The following is a 20031-nucleotide window of genomic DNA, read 5'->3' on the forward strand; positions in this document are numbered from 1 at the left end:
CAGATAGAAGGAACAAATTAAGAGGATGAAATTTCTATTTTTCCATGAGTATCAGAGGAAGAGATTACAAAACCAAAGCCATTTGTAAGCACTTCAAGCTGTCATTTAGGGTAGGGTCAGCATCTCTACCCACTTTACTACCCCAAGAAACCCCAGTGCAGACAACCCAGTCGCTAAGTTGATGAGAAAAAGTCAAGGAAGTATATGATACAGGTGAAAAAGATTCCCACTGTATGCTTACCTTTATTATCTAGAAAGTAGATATAAGTAGAATATCTTATTCCCAGATGACTATGGATAAAGTATTATTCATGGAAATTAGTATTATTTCTCAATGTTATGCATTTAGATATAAAACTTGTTTTTTTCTTACTTTCTTCCTCCTCCTCCTCCTCCTCCTCTTCCTTCTTCTCCTTTTAAGTGACCCCACATTGGCTGTGAAATTAATTTAAAGTAAAATATTGTTTAATGTTACCTTTTGGTCTAAGATCTTCATGTAGCCCCACAATAATTGTTATTCGTATTTTAATTGGAAATCCTCTTAACCATGTTAGAGGTAGAATTGAGAAATTATGTTATGGTCTGTGGTACTGAAAGGCAGATGCTGACTTTTTTTTTTTTTTAATAAGAGGATGATCAAGTATCTGTGACCCTGTCTTACTACTGCTTGAAAGAGGTATCTCAAGAAACATAAATTACATTTTAGTCATGAGTGTTACATTATATTCTAAGAATTGATGTCACTTTGAAATATAGGCAGCTCTGAAGGCAAATTAGTGGGTGACTGATTCATAATGAGTAATAAAAGAAATCGCACATTTGAGCTGATTTCAACAGTGCTCCTCAGACTTTCTAAAAAAATGTTCCTTTTACCCTTGTCATAGACTGATTTTGAGTTTTCTTGACTCTGAAGAATTAACCAGAGGAGAAGTATAAATTCCAGAACATTTTGCTCAGCTGATAGCAGAAAGTGAAATCTCCTGCAGAGGGAGGCCAGGGAATCAGCAAAACCATTAGTATCATTGTGTCCCAGGCATTTACAGTTTAGAAACTTTCTCCAGGTGATGAACTAGTGAACTGACCGATGCTCTGTTCATTGTCACAGACCACTAAAGACTATCAATTTCTGGACCAGTGACCTGTCTCACAATGAAAGAGATGCTGCCCACAAAAAAATAAAAACAAAAAGTCAATTTTTACTCTGGAATGTGTCTGGACGATCACAATGTTTTCTTTCCAGCATCTAATGAGATGCTGGTAGGAACATAACAAATTTTTTAGTTTGCCTGGAAGCCCTATCACCACCACCACCTATTTTTTAGGAATAGCACTTTCTCTATCTTTGGAACTACCCCATGATAAATATCTCCCCCCTTTTCCTTCTGTTTCTCACTTTTTTGCTTGCCGGACATATGTACACTGTAAATAGGCAGTTCTAGTTGAGCAATCTTGCTCTCTTGGCTTAAGTTGATTGACCCAAGCAGGGTCCACTCAGAGTTCTCCCCTTGGAAATTGGTGGAGATTTCAAGTTGTGAGACTGGGGATCAATTGGCAGTTGAGCCTCTGAACAGCTCCTAGAAGATGAGAAGAAGGTGATGAGTAAAGAAGATGCGGAGAAAAGAAACAGAACCCTGGAGGGTCCGAATCCCATGTTCCAGGGGATGCTGAAGGCCACCTACATGCCTGCCCTGTGCACTCTTCACTTGTTCACCTCTGCCCTGGAGCCCGAGGACCAGGCTATCGTCATTTTTCTTAGGTTGATTGCCTTTCATTTCTAACCCAAAGCAACTTAGTGTTTGTCATTTCAGCTGAGGGATAAAGAAAGGTGCTGTATTTTTTGGACATGATCTTAGGTCTTCATCATATTTCCTTTGTGCTGTTCAGTACTTCTCTACACTGGATAACATCAGCTGGTAACATATGTCTGCTAGTCATTTAAATGCAATAGAATTTTTAAAAAAGATTTATTTATTCATGAGAGACAGAGAGAGAGAGAGAGGCAGAGACACAGGCAGAGAGAGAAGCAGGCTCTGCAAGGGAGCCTGATGTGGGACTCAATCCCAGGACTCTAGGATCATGCCCTGGGCCGAAGGCAGGCGCTCAACTGCTGAGCCACCTGGGCATCCCTAAATGCAATAGAATTTTGAAAAATTAAGATTCAATTGACATTATTTTAGTTTCAGGCACATAACATAATGATTTGATGTTTGTATGTATGAGAAATAATAAATTTCCAGATAGTAGGAAAATTAAAAGTCCAGTGCTTTATTTTCAAAGCCAGCTGGGATTAGCCTAACACGAGTCTAATTCCTTAGCTCCATCCTGATGTGTTCCCTCGACTAGTTCATCATTTTTTCTTGATTTAATTAAACCAGATTCACCCCAGTTTTCCTTCTAGCTAGCTGCATTCCAAATTCCAGGGCCAAACCTCTCATCTATAATTACTACTAATAGATTGTGTATTCCCTCATCTGCTTCTTGAAACTGGTCTAGAAATTCTTTGGTCTAGAAATTCACCAAATGGAGTATTTCTTTGGGCCTTTTGCACTGAATTCAATTTCTAAATTTACTCCCAGCCTGTAGATGTTCCTACTCCTGCTCTCTTGATCCTAAGAGATACTTTTTGGCACCTTCTTCTTCTTTCCTTCACTTCCTGCCTCCTCCTATCCAGCATTTTCTTTGTGTTGCAGTTTACATGAATTCTTTCCTGTCTTTCCTGGCATTAGCCAATGTAGGTCTCATGGAAACAATGGCTATACTCAAACTCCTATTTCATATAAAAACACCTATAATAGCCCTTCCCTCAAAAGAAAAATCGTTACTGTATTTAGGCATGGTTTTCTTATTTCTAGAATGTTTTAAATTTATTTTTGAATGTTATCCATAGTTTAAAAATATGTGTTTTAGCTGAATGGTGAAGGATGTGTCAGCACAGGACTGCTCCCTGGGCACTCCCAGGATGGAGGCCTAACTCTCTTTTACCATATTGCACTCTTGACTTCCTCCTTTCTTGCTCAAGTCAATTGTCAGCTTGAAGTTTTATGCTTATGGAAATAGAGTAAATTAAGACTTTTAATACACTCAGGCACAATTAATTTTTTTTTTTTCATATGGCCACAGCTTCCTAGGCATGTGATTGTGCTGCAGGCTTTTTGGCCACCTGTGCCTTCACAATTAATTGTTACTCCATCAGTGATGCTTGATGTGTCCAATGTTGATTTGTTACCACCAGAAACAATATTGTTTATGAAAACCAAGGTTTGAAGTGTCTCCTATTGAGCAGTTGGAGGGAACCTCAAGAGGACATCTGCTCCCACAGAGGATATTCATGGAATTAAGACCAGTCTGGCTATCAGTCCAGCAACTGCTGTCAGTGTTACCTATGCTCCTCTTCGCTTACGAGAGTGACGGTCACTTTCATACATGACTTAGATGGTCCACAATTGTGGGTAAAAGGACCATCCTGTCCTCGATCTCTTCCTTCCTTCCTTCCTTCCTTGCTTCCTTCCCTCTTTTTCTTTCTTTCTTTCTTTCTTTCTTTCTTTCTTTCTTTCTTTCTTTCTCTCTTTTCTTCTTTCTTCTTCTTCTTCTTCTTCTTCTTCTTCTTCTTCTTCTTCTTCTTCTTCTTCTTCTTCTTCTTCTTCTTCCCTTCCTCCTTTCCTTCCTCTTTCTCTCTCTCTCCTTCCTTCCATCTTCTTTTCTTTCTTCTTTCTTTCTTTCTTTCTTTTCTTTCTTTCTTTTCTTTCTTTCTTTCTTTTTCTTCCTTTCTTCTTTCTTTCTTTTTTCTTTCCCTCCTATCTTTCCATCCTTCCTTCTTTTAACAACATTTAATATTTTATTTATTTACTTATTTATTCATTTCACACTTCCCTTCAATAAATGCCAAATACTACTCTGGGGATAGAGACCCAAGCCTAACAGCCAGGTGTGAGGGCTAGTGTGCAGCAGAAAGACAATATAAAAATGAGTAAATAGAGGACCCAGCATCAGATAGTGCTAGGTGCTATGAAAAAAATGAAGCATAGTAAAGGGACAGGAGGAATGAAAGATGCCTTTTTAGATCAGTTGCTTAATGATGGCATCTTGTGTTTCCTGCTTCTCTCTTTCCTCTTTTTAATCCTTGACAAATAGAAGTCTATGCCACTCCAACCTTCCAGCTGTTATGTTGCCACAAGGACAGTCACAGCTGTTCTGCTAAAATAGTTATTTTGTAATTTATCCTGTTAATGTATATTTACTTACATATGTGCTGATGATAGTGGTGTTATGTACATAAGATACTCCAGTTCTCACTGAGATGCACTGGGAAGAGAAAAGACCCTAAAATATGACCCTTCTCAGGGACATTTAATGCCATAGAGATCCAGAGAGCAGAAATCTTTCAAGAGTCAAATGTGCACCATCAAAGACCTTTCTCAGTGAACTGAGATTCTTTTCTTAATGAGCAGCACAGTGTAGCTTTTGTTCATTTATCTCCTTTCTCGTTGCCCCATCTCCTGGCCACACAGCTTTAGAGATTCAGGGCTTTTCCCATTTTTTTTTAAAGATTTATTTATTTATTCATGAGAGACACAGACTGAGAGAGAGTAGAGACACAGGCAGAGGGAGAAGCAGGCTCCTCGCAGGGAGCCTAATGTGGGACTCAATCCCACATCCTGAGATCAGACCTGAACCAAAGGCAGGCGCCCAACCGCTGAGCCACCCAGGTGCCCCCCATTTTTTTTAAGCCCACAGGTTCTCTGAAAGATCCCATGGCAGATCACTACCATGCCACCAGCCCACCCTGCCACCCAAAGCCTCTATACTCCACTAGGGACTCTCCTCCATTCCCTTCCTCTAGAAGCATCCAGCTCCCAACCCCCTCTCTCCAGGCCACTGTCACTTCTGATAATAACCTTCTGTATTAGTATTCTTTTGCTGTGTAACAACTGACTGTAATCTTGGCAGTTCAAAACAACCCTAATTTATCCTTTCGCATTCTGTGGATCAGTAGGTGGGCTTAGCTGGGTTCCCTTTTTGGCATCTCACAAGCCCCAAATTGAGGTGTGGGTGTTGTGGGAAGAATCCTCATCCAAGCCCATTCAGTTTGTTAGAAGCATTAGAGGCCACTCTGGGGGCTTTGCCTCAGGCCCCATCCACGTCAAAGCCAACTACTACTCTCTCTCACACTTGAGTTTGGACTTCTCCTTAGGCTAACAGCAGAAGAAAACTGATGCGATTAGGCCCCCACATCATCTCCATTTTGATAGCTCAGAATCAACTCTTTAGCAATCCTAATTGCACCTGCAAAATTGCTCTCCTCATGCAACACAACATGATTGTGGACAAACAGGGCATCTTATCTTACATTCAGTCTCTGGGATCAGACTGGGAAATCTGGGGGAACATTTTAGAATTCTACCTACCATTGCCTCTTTTCAACTTATTTCTGATTTTGTTCTTCTAAAAAGAAATTTTTAGTTTTATTGTATTACTAGAGAATGACTTCTGTTTTGCTGCAAGAGAAGTTCAAATGGAACACAGAAGTATGTGTAAAAAGGGTAAAATCTGTAATCTCCCCTTTTAGGGAAACAACCTCTAGGAGGTCAGCTGTGCTTTGGAGGCAGGGTAGCTTTGTTCCACTCATCATTTTTTTCTGTTGAGGCCGGTAACAGATGAGATCCCAAATTTAAATTCTTTTATATTACATGGGACAGAGGATTATTTTTTGTTGATTGCTGGTGTACTAGTTGATACCCTGAATCTACAAGGCGGTACAGCATGCATATTTGAAATATGCTGCTTCATTACAGCCAGAAAATATTTTACCAGCAACATTATGCTACATTTTTAATAAACACAGTTCTGCATTGCAGTAATATGCATAAAATATTTATATAAGAATCAACTCCCTAAAAATCTATTTGACTAGTCAGAATGTACAATAATTTTGAGGGTTAGCAAACAAAGGAGATTTAGTGGGCACGTAATTATGGTTTTTTAAGAGTTTAAAAAGCACACAAAAAAGAGAATAAATTATTTTGTATGGATCTAGTAGGCGAATCTAGGCTGAAGTATAGAAGTTGCAAGAAGAGGCTAGGTCGATTAAGTGTCTGATTCTTGATTTTGGCTCAGGTCATGATCTCAGGATCATGAGATCAAGCCCTCAACTGGGCTCCGAGCTGAGCATGGAGCCTGCATAAAGATTCTCTCTCTCCTCCCTCTGCCCCCTACCCTGCACATGCATTCTCTAAATAATTAAGTAATTGATTCATTTTTAAAATATTAAAGTAGTTGCAAGAAGGTATATGTCAGTGTATACAGAGACTTTTTATTAAAAATAATAAGAAAATAGAACTCCCTAAACCGGAACAGATTTCTAGGCAAACCAGTATATATTTTTTCCAGATGAGGTCATCTCAACTTCCCAACTAGGAAGTCTAAACTCTGCCTAGAGAGCTGTATAGCAGGTTTAAGTTTACATAATCTGAAAAGGACCAGATAGTAAACTTTTTCTGCTTTGTAGGTCATACTGTCTGTCACAACTACTTAACTTTGTAGTTGTAGAATGAAAGCAAATATAGACAATGCATGAATGAATGGGTGTGGCTGTGTTCCCATAAAACTTTATTTACAAAAATAGACACCAGGCCAGATTTGATCTGTGAACTGTGGTTTGTCAACTCCTGCTATATATCATTTTCTGCATTGGGTGGGAGAAGGACCTAACCATCCTCCAATTCCCTTCCATACTCAAAACTTCAGGGCTACATGCTTCTTTGAGGAGGGTATGGAAAAGCATAGTTATCATTAGCCAAAAGATCTTCCCAGAAGGAGAAGGAGCTACCTATATGCATCCCTTTTAAAGTTTTCATCCAGATAATTGCAATGGGGAAAGTTCAGTTATATGAGATTTAAGCTGCATGACTCCAAATAATGGGGGAAGTTATAAACGTTTTTAAAAATGGAAATCTGGGCATGCGTTATGTGGCCCTAACATGAAATAGTTAATATATTAAATAGCTGAACACAGGAATGGGACGTTCATAGAATATGTTGACAGGACAAAAAGTTGAAACTGTTGGCAGAAAACCAAAGTCAATATTGGAGCCAAGCAAATACTGCCTGCAGTGCCCTATTAGGGAAGCTTGAGGACCGTCCATTTTTAAGTGGCAAGAGACTCCCTCACTTCCAGAGCCACAGAAGCAATTGTGCTCTCAGGTAGAGAATTTCTATTATTCTGATTGCTTCCAAATAGATGCGTGTGTGTGGTTTTTTTTTTTTTTAATTAAGCATAGTTCTACTTTGAGAAGAAGCTATCCGTATGTTCTAATTTCCACTGTATTTAGAGAATATAAGAGATATTGATATTCTTTTTTTTTAGATATTGATATTCTTATATATGAAATCTTTTACTCTAAGATATTTTAAAATCAGAGACTGTTGAGTGCTTTAAAGTTTTTCAATGGGCTTTAGTATTTTGAGAGCTTTCCTTAGGGATTCTGGACCAATATTATTGCCACTATTTACAATCATTTTCTTTTTCCCCAAATCAAGAGGTTTCACAACTATTTAACCCCCCTCTACCAATTCCCTTTCCATAATTATCAAAAACATTGATGGCAAGTGAGCCATTAACATGATAGTAGTCTGGAGATCTCAGTTTGTATCTTGTGCCAAGTCCCTGGCATAAAATATACAGAAGCTCTTGTTCCCTGTACCGGTAATTACGTGTTTAGATTTGCAATGCAGATATCTATAAGAAGATCTCTATCACCTTAAATTAAGGCTTATGATTAATATGATCTGTAACCAGCAGGGTTATGTATGTGTTGCTTTCTCTTCTAGGATGATTTCATTCAGGCAAGCCGCTTATTTCACTTGCTTCTTTGCTACAGTTTCCTGTGGTGAGTGCATTATCTCTAAGATGTAAAGTTGTGTGTAGGAAAGGAGTAGTTAACAAGACATGCCAGCCCTGGAGAAAGCTATTGAACATACAGCTTCCAGATGGAGGCAGATCCAGTAAGTCAGGACATAAATCCTTATAACATCCAGGGGCAACTGCCACTTCTCAGATGTATTGCCCTAGACACACAGGGGTGGGGAGCCCAGAAGTGAGAATGTCTGTGGGCAGACAGAAACTTCTGTTTGTAAATGACTCTTTACAAAGCAGATCTTAAACAGTCAGCCCTCCATTTTTATTATCAAGATATTTTAAAAACCAATTTTATCTGAATATTCAATGTATAGGCATTTATAATGTCTGGATCCAACCCAAGTGTTGTTATAGGTACCAGGTGTATATTTTTTACTCTCTTAGGCCACTGGGGAACTACTTCAGAAATGAAAGTATTTGGTTTAAATTTAAATTAGTAAATCATCCATTTGAATAGTTCTGGTTTTAACACCAGGCTTTGAACCGTATTTCTCTCTCTAGTCATTCCATTAAATTTTCGGGGAATAAAGATGATTCTGGACACTGTTTTTCATTAATCGTTATGGAATGGAATGAGCCACTGTTATGGGTGGTTTCTGAGTCTGTGTTGACTTAAGTTGGCCACGCCCCAGTGATTATTTATCTGCCTTTCAGATGTATGGCTAAGATAAATATCTCTTGGGAAAGGGTTACATTTGTAAAGAGATGTTATTTTTTCAGGAAGAAGGTATTTTTTCCCTCCTAAACCCAAATCTGCCCCTCCATGTCTAATTGCTTTTTTGAGCCATGATCATTAAATTCATTGAATGCTGAGGAGTAGGAGCCAGAGATGCAATAGAATATGGCCACTTCAGTTTTATTTTTTTGGCAAAAAAAAATAATAATAATTATGATCATGCTAAGAAAATTAGAGATGCAGGTAAGCAGAAAATAAGAAACTATGTATTATTGTCTGTAGTCCTATAATCCAGAAATGGCTACTGTTAAAATTTATTTTAGTCTTTCAGATATTTTTCTACATGTGTCTATCTACACATTTAACAAAGATGCTATTAATTCTACATACTTTTTTATAACTTTTATAACATTTATAGCTATTTTTTATATATATCATATTTTTTGGAGCTTAGTAATCTTCCCTAGTCATGTTTTGTATGCTCATTCTTTTTTTTAAAGATTTTATTTATTTATTCATGAGAGACACAGAGAGAGGCAGAGACACAGGCAGAGGGAGAAGCAGGCGCCCTGTGGGATGCCCAATGTGGGACTCAATCCCAGGACACCAGGATCATTACCTGAGCTAAAGGCAGATGCTCAACCACTGAGCCACCCAGGTGCCCACTCTATGCACATTTTTAAAAAAGATTTTATGTATTTATTCATAGAGGCACACAGAGAGAGACACAGGCAGAGGGAGAAGCGGGTTCCATGCAGGGAGCCTGACGTGGGACTCGATCCCAGGTCTCCAGGATCACACCCCGGGCTGCAGGCAGTGCTAAACCACTGCACCACTGGGGCTATCCCCTCTATGCACATTCTTATGCACACATTCAGTTATTTCTGCAGAACAAAATTTGGAAACAAAAAATGTTAGAAAAGTGGGAATATTTTGGAAGGTTTTGCGATATATGTCATGAAATTATCTTTCAGAGGAGTGATTTTCCAGTAAACCCTCTCTACTAGCAAATAAGAGTGATCATTTATCCCACTTAGGCCAACTCCACTAGTCATCTATATGGCTTGACATATATTCACCTTTCTGGAAACTGTATCCTAATTTGTTTCTGTGCAACCACTGCCTCTGAATTTGGGTCCATGCAACTGTGACCCAAGCAGACCTCAACTAATATGTAGATGCACGTGTCCTACTGGCTACCATGACCTGATCAGAGCCAAAGGCCTGCAACAAGACTTTTGCTTACACTTCTGGAAATAAGACTCTTGAACTATTAGAAAATGCAAAGGCCTGAGCTTCTGGCACCACCTTGCCACTCTGTGTAACTTGAGACCAACAGCAACACCATAGAACAGAGCAAATAAATGAAGAGAAATTGAATCTTGATGGAATCAGCTGAGTACCCTATCCAGTGATTCCTGAGGCCAAATCTGTCATGGACTCTGGTTTCTTTTTTTTTTTTTTAATTTTTATTTATTTATGATAGTCATACAGAGAGAGAGAGGCAGAGACACAGGCAGAGGGAGAAGTAGGCTCTCTGCAAGGAGCCCGATGTGGGATTTGATCCTGGATTCTGAGGTCACACCCCAAGCTGAAGGCAGACACTCAACCACTGAGCCACCTAGGCATCCCTGTATTTATTATTCTTACCATTTTTCATATACTCACATTTTTCATATACTTACTGTATGCTTGTGTTTCTTTTGTAAATTATCTTTTCTTTTTAAAAAAATATATTTACTTATTCATGAGAGACATAGAGAGAGAGAGAAGCAGGCAGATGGAGAAGCAGGTTCCAGGGAGCCCGACTTGGGATTCGATCTCAGGTCTCCAGGATCACGCCCTGGGCTGAAGGCGGTGCTAAACCGCTGAGCCACCTGGGCTGCCCTGTAAATTATCTATTCATATCTCTTTGCCCTTTTTAAAGAAAAATGTGGTGTTTTTCTTATTGATTATGTAATTTTTTTAACAACACTAAAGAATCTGCCCAAAGTCCATGGACACAGGAGACAGTGTGGCATATTTTATGTTATGGGATAACTTATATAACAGTGCTTTAAAACACTCTAAAATACAATATGAACAAGCCTACTATCATTATTGTCATCACCATTATCATCACCATTACCAACTTAGGAGGATAAGTAAGAACAACTATTAGAACTTTCCTCCCAATCTGTTCCAAAGTTGGTGTGTTTTTAGTTGCCCCTTTCTGTCAGCCAAGTCACATGGCAGTTCACAAAGGCTTAGCTGAGGAATGGGAACTACCAGGCTAGCACAGGCTATTGTTTGTACTCATGTTTGTGCACTGGGATGGGGGAGGATGACTTGGTAACTATGAATCAGCCAAATACATCAATTGTTCAAAACACAGGTTGTGACTGGACCAGCTACTCAGTGTTTTGTGTGTATATGAAATCTAGGCCTGTACACCTGGCAACTTGTATCCCCATAGGCTTCCACCTGAAGAGATCTCTGCTTTTTCTTCTTCTTTTTTTTTTTTATTTTTATTTTTTTGATCTCTGCTTTTTCTAAATATAAGCCTTACCCAAGGGTTAGTCATCTTAGCCATACCTCCCAGAGGAAGAAAAACGATCTTCCTGGGTTAAGTCATCATAAGAGACCTCAAGGCTGGGATCCCCAGAAGGGTAGGATAGTGCAGAGGAAATTTTAATCATCAGTGCTTAATGAAACACATGTGTCTAAGCTGCCCATTCCCTGAAGGGCAATACAAAAATAGATGTCCTAGAAGATGGGCAAAGTTATCATTAGAATATCCTGTGGTTAATGGACAATTGACAGACGAACAAATGTGCTGCCTAAGACGGAAATGCTTATTAAGCTTCCTTTAAAGTGGGTCTCTCAAGGTAAACTCAAATTCATGCATCAAAGTTTACTTTTAATATATGAAACAACAAAAAAAAATAATATATGAAACAGAAGAAGAGTAAAGCTAGCAGATAATACTCTAACAACACATGGGATGCAGGGTACCCTAGAACTGTGAACAATGCCAAACAGCAAATAGTTCAGAATGGATTTTCAATTTAGCTCATGTGTGTATTTGCATTTGCTTGTAGAAACCGAGCAAATAAACGTGTTCTCTGTACTGATCCCAATAAGTACCTAATAACTCTTGGTTTGTTTAGATTAAACTGAGATGAGGTACAACATTGAACATCGCACACTAGAAAAGGGAACAGGATTGGGAGTGAGAAGAGCTAGGTTTCTCTTCCAGGACGATCATTAGCCACATGGGTCTTACTTACACAACTCTATACTGCCCTGAGATTCAGTTCCTTCTTTCTGTTAAAAAAAAAATCAGAGGCATAAAGTCTGCCTCTAACTCCCCTTACACTCACAGAGCTGTTTGTCGTGAAAGGTTTTGAGACAGAGATTGTATATTGTTGGGTTTTTAAAATTTTTTTTATTTGACTATATTTGACACATAATGTTACAACAGTTTCAGGTGTACAACATAGATTCAACTTCTCTATACATTATGTTATTCTCACCAAAAGTGTAGCTACCATCTGTCACCATACAACACTGTTACAATGTTGACTATGTTCCCTATGCTGTGCTTTTTATTCCTGTGACTTATTTATTCCATAACTGGAAGCCTATTATTTCATTTCATTTCATCTCATTTCATTCATTTCATTTCATTTTATTATTTTTAAGTAGGGTCCATGCCTAGTGGATCCCAGTGTGGGGCTTGAACTTACCACCCTGAGATCTAGACCTGAGCTAATATTAAGAGTTGGACACTCAACTGACTGAGCCACCCAGGCATTCCACTTGTTATTTTTAAGGCATGGTATTTTCATAATCTGTTAGGCCACAGGGAGAAGCCAAGCTAGAATTGTACTTTCTTGCAGATAATTTATGTGCAAAATATTCTATAATTTCATAAAAATCAACCAAGTTTTTTATGGAGAAGTACCCGTAGAATGACTTTATTTTTTTATTAAAAGATTTTATGTATTTATTTGGGGGAGAGAGAAGGAGAGGGAGAGAGGGAGGGAGAGGGAGAGGGAGAGAGAGAGAGATAGAGAGAGTGTGAGGAAATGCAAAAGGTGGAGAGAGAGAAGCAGGCTGCCCATCAAGAGGGGAGTCTGATGTGGGGTTCCATCCCAGGACCCTGGGATCATGACCTGAGCTGAAGGCGGATGCTTATCAGACTAAGCCACCCAGGCACCCCCCCATAGAATGACTTTAAGTAATATTATACTTTGTTCAAATAGTCACCTTAATATGTTATACTTAATACAGTCTTGTAAAGCTCTTTGGGTATTTAGTGGAGGAAGTAAGAAGGTTTAGAACAGATATATTTTTATCAAAATAATTATTCACATTCATTGCAAATTAATGTATTTTTTTCAATGATTATCACAGGATGCCTGACTCAATTATATAAAAACACCTTCTTCAAAGGTGGGGACCTAACTGCCATGTATACCCCGAATGCCCATCACTGTCAGATGATGTGCACATTCCACCCCAGGTGTTTGCTCTTCAGTTTTCTTCCTGAAAGTTCAACTAATGATGTAAACAAAAGGTAAAAGATGATATGCCATTATTGGAGAAGCCAGTCATTTTGCAAAATAGAACCAGTTGTGTGCAAAAAGGTATAGATGTTGCAGGGTTATGGTTCTCAAATGGGGTTGAAGGGCCAGTTTCATCGGAATCACCTGGAGCAGTTCTTATATTAGCAGATCCTTAGGCCACAGCCTCAGACCCAAACCGTTCAGCCCACTGAACCAAAGTGTCTTGGGTCTGGCAATATGCATGTGAAACAGTTGTTTCCTTCACCTAAAGTCATAGAAACTAGGCATTGTCTATCCAAGGATGTAAGGAGAATGCTTGAAAATCATTGGGTTAAGTGACTGCCTCAAGAAAGGGTCTAAAAACAGGTGAATATTTCACCTGAACAAGGAAACATACTGTCTGACTCAGGATCCTATTAGTGGATAGCTCAGTCCTAAGAAAATATAACAGAAGGTAAATATTTTGTTGCAAATATTGTTGAGTAAGATCCAGAACTTGTGATCTTGGGAAGGGTCTGGTCTGAACGGGCCTGTAGTAAACCAGTACACCTGTAGTATGTATAGTTTGTGTGTGTGTGTGTGGGGGGGCTGTGTACACACATGCACATGCACGCACGTGCAAATATATATTGCTAACTACCATTTTGGAAAAGTAAGAGCACTGGAAAAATAACCATTTAATATCCTACTAGCTCATAAAGTTGACTGAATGCAGCCATGATTTCATCATAATTTTCTTTCACTTTGATCAGTAATCAGAATGAGCATTTCTTCACTGTTCTCATTTCCATATTCATAAGTCTTTTCTTTTATCTTAACTCTGTTTGAATCGAAAAACTTGGAATTAGGTAATCACCCTCTAATTCTACATATTAAACTTGTACAGAAAACCCAGAGTGTGTGTGAGAGGCACCAACCTTTTTTCTTAAAATTTTATTTATTTATAAATAAAAGGGAGAGAGAGAGAGAGAGAGAGAGAGAGAGGCAGAGACACAGACAGAGGGAGAAGCAGGCTCCATGCAGGGAGCCTGACATGGGACTTGATCTTGGGTCTCCAGGACCACACCCTAGGCTGAAGGCGGCACTAAAACACTGAGCCACCCAGGCTGCCCCAACTTTTTATTTAGAGTTGAGTTAGGTTCTAGAATCCTTGTGAAAAATAACCATTAATATTGATGTTAAAGATAGAATGAAGTCTTCTGTTAGTGCAAACTAGAAGGAATTAATAAGCAAGCTGAACAGCATAGGTAGATCCAGCTCTCATAACTGATTTAATTTCTTAAGTAAAAACATTCACCAGGTGAAAGCATAATACCCCAAATTTTAGGAACACGGGAAAAGTCATTACCTCTTTAATATGATTGACTTTCTGTATTTAAAAGTGTTTTTAATAAAGAAAAATAATACTGAGGTTAAGTATTACAAAGGCTGTTAGATTTTTATGGAATTTCCTCTACAAGTGTTTTTTCCAGCAAGTGTCAGGGAAGCTCTATTATTTTCCTTATTCCTAGTCATAGTTATTAGTGTATAAAAAATGTTAGACATTTCCTCTAGTGCGTGTTTATTATTCTACTTTCTAACTGAAAGTTCTTTTAAAAACAGATTTGGTTGCTTCTTAAAAGACAGTGTTACAGAAACCCTGCCAAGAATGTCATGGACAAGTGCAATTTCTGGACATTCCTTAAAGCAATGTGGTCATCAAATAAGTGGTAAGCTGTTGATGCCTTAGCTAAATTTGAATGAATAATGGGTTTACCTTAAAACAGGTTCTGTTCAAGCTCTGTACTGCCTTGGACATTTGGAAGGGAGCACTTTGAGGGGACACTATTTATTGGATGTATCCTTCCTCTTGTCTTTATCAGTTACATGCTCAAGGAGCCTCTATCACTAATGAGATTAGCACTGCAATATAAGATTTGCAGAAGGTGAATACACATTGAAATGATGGCTGTCACCTTCCCCCACTGCTGATTGCACATAAAAATCTTAGAGAGAACACAGAGGGCATCTGTCTCCCTGTTTTACTTGAGATGATTTGTATTCTAGTGGTTCTTGACCAGGGGTGGTTTTGTCCTTCATCCAGGGCGCAGTTGGCGATAACTGAAGACATTTCTGGTTGTCACATCTTGGGGGGATGCTACTGGCATCTGGTGGATAGAGATCAGAGAGGCTGTTAAACATTCTACAAGGCACAGAGAAGCCCCCCTGACAAGGATATTCTGGTCCCAAATGTCAATAACACAGAGGTTAAGAAACCCCATTAAGCCCTCAAATGGAAGGTCTGTGTTCTATAAATCTTGCTAATAAGAATAATACTTCTTAGGAAAAAAATGTGAGGACTTAAGACTGTACATCTTGTAGTGTCAAATTTCAGGTGTTTTAACATTTCTTATCCTTCCCTCCCCCATGAATACTGAATACCACTCCCTCAATCCACATGGGTGCTTTGTGCCCGCAGTTTGTGTAGGAATCAGTCCTTAGTTGGGAACATGGGGATCTGACTTAGCCAACATGGAGTTTACCTGAGGATGAGTACGTGTCCTATGTTATAAGATCGAACCTATATCTTAATACAACTTAGTATAAATTATTCAATTAAGCATTCTTTTTAATTATGCTATCATAGTAAAATTTAAAGAACAGTATTTTGCTTTTCTCAGTACTCTTAGTTATTTTTTTTTCTCAAACTTCGTCTTACAGAACTTGATTTAATGTTCCCTCCTAACTCTCCCCAAGTATCTCAAATTAAAGTGAATAATTGCTCCCCAGGACATAAAGTCCCTAAACTTCGGACCAACTTTAGTTTAAAACATTTACAGGTAGGTTTATAGCTTTCCACTGATCATAAAGAAAAGTTTTAGTTTGTAAGTATCTCATCCCAACTCAGCTGGTTTCTTTTCTGATGTGCAGCAGAGTTGGAAAGAGACTTCATTTCTAGAATCTGCAAACTCCTATGGGCATGAATCACTGTGAGTTATCCATTGCCCTGCCCACCTCAATATATTGTTTTCCTACTAGTTTGTATTCTTTCTGTCATTCCCACTATTAAATCTAGTAGTATGACTTTTTCAACCATACCGTTAGGAGTGGAACATTACATACAACAGATTATGGTTATACTTCTGGTTTCCTTATCCAAGGGTCTAACTAACAAATCTGAGTGCCTTTTCTTTTTTCTTTTTTTTTTTTAAGCCTAAATCATAAATTTGGTTTGCTGTCTGTCAAAAAAATTATATTTTTTTGTGTATAAGATACATGTCAAATGAAAGGTTGCTTAAGTGAAATTGAACAAAAATATAAAGAAAATATAAATGGCTTCATCACAAATATACAAAGATTATTTCCTTTAATAGTGATTTGGCACATAGATGTCAATGGCAGGGCTTACAGATGAAATTCACAGACAGGAGTAGTTGAGAGCTGAGAAATAAGCAGAGATAGAGAAGCTCCTTCACTCAATGCAAGAAGTTGAGGGCACATCAGTTTGTTTAATAATGCGAACCCCTGGAACAATCACCAGGGCCCTCACTGCCGTTGCTTTGTCTTCCACTGCTCATTGATCATGAAATATTACCCATATGGTTGCATATACCTTACAGTTTTGGAAACAAAGTCACCCTTTCTCCATGCTAGTGCTCTAAAACATACTGGAGTGTTTTTAATTCGAGCAGAGTTTGATAATGTAGTGATGTCAGAAAAATTCTAAATCCCCTCACTAAAAAGGCAGTCGTGAAAAACAGAATATCATTCTTCAAAACTATCCTAATTGATGATCTAGTTCTAGAAGGAAAGCTTACTGAATTTGCTCTATGCATTTTACTTGTACAGCTTGCCACCGAGACATTCATAAAGGAATTGATATGAGAGGAGTCAATTTTAATGTCTCTAAGGTAAAAAGTGTTGAAGAATGCCAAAAAAAGTGCACCAATAGCATTCACTGCCAATTTTTCACATATGCCACTGAAACATTTTACAACGTAGAGTACCGGTGAGTAACATTCATGGTGTTTATTATTTCTGATGGTGCTTGTAAGATTTAATTGTACTTGTTGTAACTTTTTTTTTTTTTTTTTTACAATGGAAAACCAAATAGGGCTTTGAGACTTAACCACTCTGCTTATTTATTTATTTACTCAGTTTTGGTGTCATTTTGCTAAGGAGAATAATTTCCATGGATTGGGAGATGAGGGTTTGTCTGAAAAATATCCCCCACTCCATTCTCACTCTAACCTTGCATGTGCAGAGCAGAAAAATGTCTTTTTGATTAATAATACAAACCCTGGACTCACTCAGGATCAAAGTCATTGTTCTGATTGCTTTATTTCCCACTGACCAAGGATCATTTCAATGCAAAATGGATTGCTACACGGATCTTACAGTTTAGGAAGAGAAGTAACCTCTTTTCTTCATATTTAGAAACAGCTGCCTTTTAAAGAATGGTCCAGGAGGAACACCCAGCAGTATAAAGGTGCTGGCTGATGTGGTATCTGGATTCTCACTGAAGTCCTGTGCACTCTCAGAAATTGGTAATTGTATGGCTACTATTTTACTTTGTGATCGTAGTAGGCAGAATTAGAATCCCCCAAAGAAATCTACACCCTAATTCCTGAAAATGTGTGAATGTTACAATACATGGCAAATGGGGCTTTGTAGAGGTGATTAAGCTAAGGATTTTGAGATGGGAGATAATTATTCTGGATTATGTGGATGGGCCCAAATGTAGTCACAAGAGTACTCATGAGAAAAAGAGGAAGACAGAGAGGTTGTAGTCAGAGAGAGAGAGAGTTTTGAAGAGGTCACACTGGTGGCTTTCAAGATGAAGAAAGGATCCATGAGCCAAGGAATTCAGGTAGCCTCCAGAAGCTGGAAAAGGCAAGGAAATGGGTCCTCCTATAGAGCTTCCAGAAGGAACAAAGCCCTGCCGACATCTTAATTGTAGCCCAGTGAGACCCGTTTCAGATTTCTGATCTCCAGAACGGTGAGATACTAAATTTGTATTATTTAAAGATACTGGGTTTGTGATAATTTGTTACAGCAGCAGCAGGAAACTAATGCAATTACATTGCAGAGAAAACTATAATGTCATTTCTTGGTGGTGTCCATTGTCTGGTGAAATGACTCAACCATAATGAATCAATAAAGTGCTGCTGTCGTTTGAATTACCCAGAAAATTGTCCCTCCACCTTATTTAGCATATCAGTCTGTTAGTGGTAGGATGTCACAGAAACCAAAGCACCAACATTCAATGCTACGCAGTATCCAGTGCCAGCTCCTGCCAAACTCCGCATGGGTGCTGGGTGAAGACCCCCCACCCCAAGGGAGATTGGGAAATTGGCAACAAGGCATCTTTTTTCCTCTTTGTTTCCTTTCCCCTCTGGCACATCCCCTCTGTGATGGGTACCAGATTTCTGGTTCAAATTTACTGATTATTTAATTTTTAACATTCACATTTGGTTCTTTTTTACAAGTGTGATTTCTATCTCTTTACTGATATCCTTTATTTGTCAGGACAATCTTTTCAGGTTTTTCTTCAGTTTTTTAGATGTGGATTCCTTTAGTTCTTTGAATATATTTAAAATAGTCGACATAAAAAAATAAAAATAAATAAAAATAAAAAATAAAATAGCCGACATAAAGTCTCTGCATAGTAGATGAGGAAGTTGGTACTTTCTTAGCAAAAATTTATGTTGTGCGTAGGGGCCATAGTTTCTTGTTTCTATGCATGGCTTGTATTTTTTTGTAAAAAAATTAGACCTTTTAAATTATAGCATACAGTAATGCTGGAAATCAGATTCCCTCCTTCCCCAAAGTCTGCTGTTGTTACCACTTTTTGTTACTGCTCTTTGTTTGGTGACTTTCCTGAACTAATTCTGTATTTATTCTTTGTAGATATGACCAGGAATGTTTCTACTTGATTTTCCTAATACTTAGCTAATGATTAGGCATAGATTTCCATATGTGCCTGGAAACAGTAAGTCTCTCGGGCTTTGACGAAGGGGCGTTTTGTGAGTGTTGGGGCACGCTACCAACCTGCAGACAGGCATTTCACAACTTTGCCTTGGCCTTGGCCTTCTGCCCACCCAGGGTGCAATGTCAGCAGGCCTGAGGGGTTAGGACTTTCTCAGATCTTTTATGGACTTGTGCCCAGCCCTGCTCATGCACACAGCCCTGTACTTGTAGATGGCCTTCTAGATTCCCTGGAATATGTCAAAGATTTTCTTTTCTTTTTTTTTATGTCAAAGATTTTCACCACCACCCTCTTTCCCTTCATTTTCCTTTTAAGAATTTTGTCAGCTTATTGTTTGCTCCAGCTATTACTGCTGCCCTAGGAAGCTGCAATGTTACATAATTGCCACTTTTTGGTTGTTGTTTGTTTTTTGTTCTTGGCAAACACTTGCAAGGAACAGGCTGTTTACACTGAAGAGGCTCTGAGTCATGTCAAATAAACTCAGTCCTCATGAATAGTTCCTGAGAACATCCACACAGGTCAAATAATGGTTTAGCTGAGGCTGGGGATGGAGCTTTGGAGCATCCTGCCCCAACCCCATCCTGTCCCCTCCAGGGCTGCTGGATTGCTGGTTTTCAGCATGATTGTGGGGCTATTTCCAAGGAACTGAGGAGAGGAGAACGGAAATAGGGCAAATTAAAATCCCACAAAACTCACTGTTCTTACAGAGATTCAGCTGTTTCTCTTGAGCAAATGCTCCCTGGACTGTTATAATCTGATTAATTTTGATTAATTTCTAGAGCTCTGAAAACACTGACAATTTTGCCTCTACTCACATTATTTTTATGGAGGAGAGGATTTTTCAGGGGTCCTTCCCCTGCCATTTCCACTAACACCCTAGAGTGCTTCTGATAAAGCAAAACAAAACAAATGAAACCAAAAA

The 20031-nt window shown here is 38.6% G+C and overlaps 1 protein-coding gene across 3 annotated transcripts in view; it reads left to right on the plus strand.

The window, feature by feature from the left end:
- The first annotated feature begins 969 nt into the window (after window positions 1-969).
- Window positions 970-20031, plus strand: part of LOC140604687 (coagulation factor XI) — a 53806-nt gene continuing 34744 nt past the window's right edge. For 2 of the 3 annotated variants that reach the window (XM_072776066.1, XM_072776069.1), the window contains exons 1-6: window positions 970-1756; window positions 7828-7886; window positions 12990-13152; window positions 14744-14850; window positions 16970-17129; window positions 17558-17667. In XM_072776066.1, coding sequence (XP_072632167.1) covers window positions 1596-1756; window positions 7828-7886; window positions 12990-13152; window positions 14744-14850; window positions 16970-17129; window positions 17558-17667 — 760 coding nt within the window. In that variant the 5' untranslated portion in view covers window positions 970-1595. Of the gene's footprint in view, window positions 1757-6345; window positions 7201-7827; window positions 7887-12989; window positions 13153-14743; window positions 14851-16969; window positions 17130-17557; window positions 17668-20031 lie in introns of those variants that run through there. The other variant, XM_072776067.1, reaches the window with a different exon arrangement.

The sequence above is a fragment of the Canis lupus genome, chromosome 15 (assembly GCF_048164855.1).
Source record: "Canis lupus baileyi chromosome 15, mCanLup2.hap1, whole genome shotgun sequence".
In the NCBI taxonomy this organism is placed as follows: domain Eukaryota; kingdom Metazoa; phylum Chordata; class Mammalia; order Carnivora; family Canidae; genus Canis; species Canis lupus.